Source organism: Coptis chinensis, chromosome 3, assembly GCF_015680905.1.
Source record: "Coptis chinensis isolate HL-2020 chromosome 3, ASM1568090v1, whole genome shotgun sequence".
Lineage (NCBI taxonomy): Eukaryota > Viridiplantae > Streptophyta > Magnoliopsida > Ranunculales > Ranunculaceae > Coptis > Coptis chinensis.
The window spans coordinates 54,582,169-54,588,908 of NC_141458.1; the positions used below are offsets into that span (position 1 = coordinate 54,582,169).

At 38.1% G+C, this 6,740-nt stretch overlaps 1 protein-coding gene across 1 annotated transcript; it reads right to left on the bottom strand.

The window, feature by feature from the left end:
- Nucleotides 1–2,473: 2,473 nt before the first annotated feature.
- Nucleotides 2,474–3,622, bottom strand: LOC147510044 (F-box protein At5g49610-like). The gene has a single exon (XM_086597991.1). The coding sequence runs from the start codon at nt 3,620–3,622 to the stop codon at nt 2,474–2,476; it is 1,149 nt and encodes a 382-aa protein (XP_086454117.1).
- Nucleotides 3,623–6,740: the final 3,118 nt, after the last annotated feature.

Consider the following 6,740-nt stretch of genomic DNA (forward strand, 5'->3'; position numbering starts at 1 on the left):
GTAGGTTCTTATATATTTCACATCCATTTATCATATTATTGCCGCACTTTCTCAAAAAGTCATAAGAAATTTCTTATGTATAATAATATGTCCATGCCTATTACCTGATTACCGTGTAAAGGTGTACATCTACTCTCTATATCATATCTAGTTATAAGAATCTCACTACATTTTTTCAATTGCAGAATTTTGGGTTTTCTTGAAGTGCAAATGCTACAAGTTGGTGAAAATGTCTCCAAGCAATATATTTATGTACGAGATCTTTTTGTATGATATGACTATGTATTTTGGACAAGTTTTTTGTACTCAAATTTGGACAAGTTTTTTTTGTTGGATTCGATATGTTTTGATGGTTTAACCTCTTGTGTTGTTAGCTATTACCAAATTTGAAGCAGGAAGAAGGTGGAATTTAAAACAAGACAAAATTATAAAAGTTTTGTCAAGCTTGGCTTAAGAGTGTGGCCCATAACAAAAGCAATAACTAGCGCACCACTTTTTAGCCATGTTTGAAAGCGTTACCAAAGCTTGAATGCTTGATATTGAATTGAAACCTAAATAAACATTGACCTTTTGTTTCATAGGGAAATTGATTATCAGGTAAATTCTGATACCCCTTTCTAGACTATGAACAATGAATGTTCATACCATTGAACTATGAACATTGAACATTGAATGTTCATACCGACATTACATAACAGAATAATGTTTATACATAAAACTGGGTATAGGTACACAACCGCAAATTTCTCAAGTTAAGAGGAAATAGCATAAAAAAAAAAGGGCTCGAGATCTCTACAACCGGGTACAGAGAGCCCGAAGAAATTGACAGTTACAAATGAAAGGTCAAAAGGAGTAATAAGAAGTTTTAAAAACGGACTCGAGATCTCTACAACCGGGTACAGAGATCATCTCTGTAACCGTGTTATCTCGCCGTTGATTCAAATCCGAGATGTGTGTGTGTGCCTCGATATCTGTGTGTGTGCTCCGAGATGTGTGTGTGTGCGTTGAGATACGAGATGTGTGTGTGTGTGGTATACAGAGATTGATCTCTGTACCCGGTTATAGAGGAACCGGACTCAAAACGGTAATACACCCAAAAAGTGACGCGTTGCTAAAATTGGAGTAGAATCAAAAGATAATCGAAAGTGAAAATGCGGAGCTTAACGATTTTGGTAGAAGATGGATTTGGGGGTATCTTGAGACAAAAAACAACTTGGTTGGTTTCGTCCTCCGTCCTCATCTTCTCTTGTTTTTTTTCCCCAAATACCTTTCTCCTTCACCCATCTCTCTCTCCCCCCATCACCCAACTCTCTCTCCCAAAAACAGCTCGCTCCCCCCCACCGCCACGCTAAAGATACTAGTATTGGTATTTCACTAGAAAAAAAGCACGCTAAAGAAAGTGTCTGGAGCCCAATTTCTAGAATGCATTTATACCATTGGACTACGAACATTCAGTGTTCATAGTCTAGTGGACTATGAACAATGAATGTTAATACTCTTTGACGGCTCACTTAACATTCAGTGTTCATACACCTAGTGGAGTATGAACAATGAATGTTCATACCTATTTGGACTATGAAATTCATTGTTCATACCTGACCATCAACCGAATAATGTTTATACTTTGCTATTTTTTAATTTCTATATCTGACCTTCATTTATACTTTGTTTTCAATCTTAAAAATGCTCAATTCAACAGGTCATCGACTGGTGGTCTCTCCAACTTTGCAAAAAGTTCCCAACCAAAAAATTAACATGTCTACTATCTGCCAACTCAAAGGTGAATTATTTATTTCAAATTATTGTTTCATATCTATTTTGTGGTTGGTCTCACATTCTTATTATTTCACGCACTCAATGTCACAGCATATACTGGAAGGAGGCATTGCAAAAATAGTGGACACAATCGACTTGAATTGCACAAATTTGGACAAGTTTTTTTTTGTTGGATTCGATATGTTTTGATGGTTTATTTTCTGAGCATACACCCTCACCTCTGTGTGTGTGGCCCAGATGTATCTATCCAAGATGATATATCCTTATTTTCGTTTACCAAATTTGAAGCAGAAACCAGTTTTAAAAAACTTTATAAAAGTTTTTTGCTTCTAAAGACATGGCTAAAAAAGTAGCATACCACTTTTAGCCATGTTTGAAAGCGTTACTTGAATGCTTGATATTGAATTGAAACCTAAATCAACATATTGACCAGATTGATTGGGTCAAGAGCATAAAAAACGTACTTCACTGATTAGGCTATTTCATTTCGACTGCTATTTGATTAGGACTGCTAAAAACAAAAAAATTGATTATGTTCTCGTTTAATTGCATTATAACCATACTACATTGGCGTATAGCCAAACTACATTGTCTATTTAAAGAACATGCATAAGAAACCGAAATCGATAATAAACTAGATAATAAACAAGAAAGATTGATGTCACCCTAAATATAAGTAGTACATTACAAGATACAACTACGGGTTAAACTGAGTTGCAGTGAAGTCTGACATGAATGGGAGAATGGAGTGATTGCCCCAGTGTTGGGATTCTTTTGACAAATAGCAACTTCTCACCACTGAAATCGTAAAAAAGGATCTCGTTGTTGCATTCAAAAACTGCAATATTTTCTGTGAGTAGGTCAACGAAATGCGGGTGACGGTAAGAGAAAGAATACAATTTGTCCAATGAATACGTCCTCGGTTCACTCCACAACCTGTTGTCGATTCTTGTAAAACCCTAAGTTCTAATTTCTCAGGAGCATTGTACTCCTCACCCCAGTACTTGAACATAATAGCAATAGTACCATTAAACTGAAACAGTTTGTACGAATCTGGGGGGGATTTAGTCTGCGGTAGCCCAATCCTCGTCCAAGATTCGAGGGCAATGTTAAATACCAATATGCAGTCATTAGAAAGAGACCAGTGAATAGATCCTTTTGCAGCCACTGCGGGCTGGTTCCTGATGTGTTCATCATTAAACGACAACTCCAAGTCGTTCAACCTTCTCCATTTCAAACTTCGGGAATCAAACAATTCAACATACATGATGATGACAAGTTGCTTAGTTTTACTTGCTCGGGTAGGCTTTACAGTGTTGAAGTTGGGCTTTGACAATCGAACTATAGTGAAACCCAATGGTTCCATTGAATTCACCAACATTCCATGGGATTCTGTAAAGAATCTAACCCGAGGAGTATTGAGTTGATAGACCTCTCCTGTCGTTGGTTTGCAAACGTAATAATTTTGGTTTTTCTCGTAAGGTGTTGTCAAGAGAACAATACCTTGCATTGAAGACACAGCTATTGTAGTACGGCCAGTACCGTGTGGTGTGTGCTTCAGTGTTGGGGTTGGAATTGGTGGGTTGTTGTCAATGCTGGATGCGAAAGATACAGTGGATTCCCATTTTTGCACAGTATTTATAACGTAACCAAGAAATGATCCCGTGAGTAACGCGTTGTCCATTACAAAGGAATTTGGACTTGTAAGGCTTCCCCATTCTCTGGACACAAATTTTGACTTCTGGACAAATGGGAGTGGAGCACGTTTAAGAACCTCTGCCCACATATCTGTATGCAACTCCTTTATGTTGTTGTTGTTGTGTGCAGTAGAAGAAGAGGCCGCCATTGTATGTTTGATCTGTTGACTGTTTCTGCTTTGTATTGCATAAACTGTTTCCACGACTCTGTTTAAGGATTTTATATTGAATTGGATGGAGGTTACTATAACCGTTTTCTCAAGTCTCGGTTCCCTTTTTGCAAACTAATAACCGTTTATTAGTTTGCATGTATCATATGTTTGCAAACCTTAGAAAGTAGATTTGGTGTGGCAAAAGTAGAAGGGAGAAAAGAAGGGGAAAGTCTAGTAGTGAATAATATCTCTCAAAAGCTCACGGGTGTTGGGTTTATAGGAAGAGTCTATAGGAAGAAACCGGGGGGGGTGAATTGGGGTCGTGTTATGTTATGGGGACCTGCGTTTCCCACTTCCCAAAGAGACAGAATAAATATGAGTGTAATGCTTCTACGGAACAGCAGCTGGACTCCATCTAAGTGACAAACCAAACAAAATACGCCACGCGTTTCTCATTTTAAAAGAAAAAAAGGTGGTAGAGTTCCTTGATTAACTATATTTTTGCCCATTTTCTCTATTTTCTAATCAACCAAGATCCAGTTTAAGATAGTTACCACGGGCATATTGTGTTTGGTCTTTTCCCGTTTTCGAATAGATAGAGGGATAGAGGCCAAGATGGTCATCCCAAGAGTCGTCTTTTAGCATTTTCGAATAAATATGGGAGAATAAACCAACCCAATAAGTCAGTTTATGTTTATATGTTGAGCCTTATATGTTTATTCATTACAAGGATTTGGCACTCATATCTTGATTCATTCATGCATACATTACTTTTAAGACACATTTTTGCAAAGTCCGATAGTGCCATCTTTATACTACATTGTGAGTTAGTTGCACATAAAATAGACCTTATACTACATTGTCGCATTGTATACTACATTGTCGCAGAAAAAAACAAATATTTGGTTTTGAGTTTTTCCCAAATTGTGCAGAGAGTATCACATCCTAGTTCTTCAAGTGTAGCATTCCTTCATCTGTAGTACAAATCATCCATGAGAATAGCCTGCTGCTTTCCCTCAAACCGAAGTCAACGGCTATGAAACAAGAATAGTTTGATAAAATAGCTTCATAACCAGCCTACACTACATTTGTCGCATAATATACATAATATAGTCTCTCTTAAAATTTACTCACCCCTCAAAAATGTAACACGCAGATAATGTTTACTAGCCTTAAATATAAGGATCCGTAAAATTTACGATACTAAAAGTGCTCCACTTTTAAACAAATATTTTCGTTGTCAAGATCATCATCACGGTTTGTTGTCACCATCATCAACCTTTTCAGCTCCCGTCCTATTAATAGATGAAGAAAATATGGATACAATTAGTACAAATAAGTCGCGTGAGTCAACACTACACACTCTAAATAGTGGAAACTTTCAAACAAGTAACCTTATGTCAATCTAGAACTTTTCGTTAGCCAATGCTTCATACTCACTTTCTTTAGCCAATCATTGCATACATAACCCTTTCTTTTCACGGGGAATATCAGGTTATTTTTCCTTTATACTCTTACCCTGTGCAATGTGCAAAGCCGTGTCAAGCCCACTTTTAGTTATGGATTCATTCCTCACATGTTTAAAAGTTCACCTGCATACTCTTACACTGTTGATTGCAGCATCGAAATTGATGTGACAAGACATAATATCTCTACCCACACTCAGCTTAAGCCAATTTTGTAATGAGCACTCGACCGTCTGTCATTTAATCGTTAGCAGTATTCATGTCTGCATTCTGCAAAATCAACATTTGAGCTTACAACAGTTGAGGTCAAAACAATTGAATTTACAGTTCGCATAACTTGTAAATATTTAAGACAAAAGTACATAGAATCCTTCAAACACAAAAACCACCACCCTTCATCATAAATTGACTTGTTCAGATCAATTGAGATTTCCCTTCGTGACCGCCAAAAAACAAGGGAAGAAAGACGATCCAATCTTCGCAATCAACCAACCAGTGTACAAACAAAAAAGATAAAAGCATGGAAATACCAATTTTGCAGCAGTTGATGTTTGTAATCTGCGACCGCTGTTATCAACCGCCACTTCACCGCAATTATTCTCAACAACTCCACCACTGGTGTTCCGAACATTTTGCAGTTGAGAACCCCCAACAGACTCATTTTCCAATGAACTTATGCTTAAGACTTCATTGGGCAGGTCTTCTCCCTCTTCACGTTCTTTTTCAATTTCAACAACATTCTTCTCTGCAATTTGCTGAGATAAATCATTATCATTAGAAAGTTTTGTCTTTTGGGTCCTGGGCTTCTTAGTAAAGGGTAGAATCTTCAAACTGGACTTGTGTGTGGTCCTCGCCTGCTTCACTAGAGGTTCATGTCGTGTGACTACAGGTTTAGTTGATGGTTGCCCCTCTTCCTCGCCGTTCGGTATCATCCAAACTTGCTTGGTGTCTGATTTTCTTTTCTGCTTGGTGAGACTTCTCCCTCTTGGGAACCTCTTTGCCGACGATTCTGCAAACGCATCATCACCACAGTCCTCCGGTACCACAGTTTGCCCTTCAGTTCCCTCAACTACCACAACAGGTCCAGCAGCTTTGCTTGAAAGCTCCCATAACATCTCCTCAGCTTTTCGTTTAATCACCTGTCATTACAAGATGAGATTCATGCCAACATACATCACTGATACTTATTAGACTGATGGACCAAAGAAACAGAGGAAGATAAAACATTACCTCTGTTTGCATTGCTTGATGAAAAAAAATGTCCAGAGGAACCTGGTTATCAGCAGCTTCTCTCTGTAACAAACAACCCAATCAAAAACACTTTTAATAGAAACAAACAAGGGATCGATCCGTACTAACAAAACAAATTTACAACTTAACCTGAACTGCATCTCTGTAGACTCTCATTGCTTGCACATTCCGTGGAACTTGTAAGTCATTCACCACACGAACTTTTCTCATGTTCTTCAAACTGGGGTCCCACTTACTGTCCCGCATGGTTTTCCTTGCAACTTTAACCCACCCTAGAAACCAGGGGAAAACGTTCCTATCCAATCGGTATGCATCCAAAGAGGGAACGTGAAGGAATATCCACAAGGTGAAAGCAAGTGCACACCCGTCTAGGGTGTGTGTAAATGGCTTCTCCTCAA

What these genes read in the sequence shown, in the direction of transcription:
- LOC147510044 (XM_086597991.1), bottom strand. Translation starts at nt 3,622, where the DNA reads ATGGCGGCCTCTTCTTCTACTGCACACAACAACAACAACATAAAGGAG.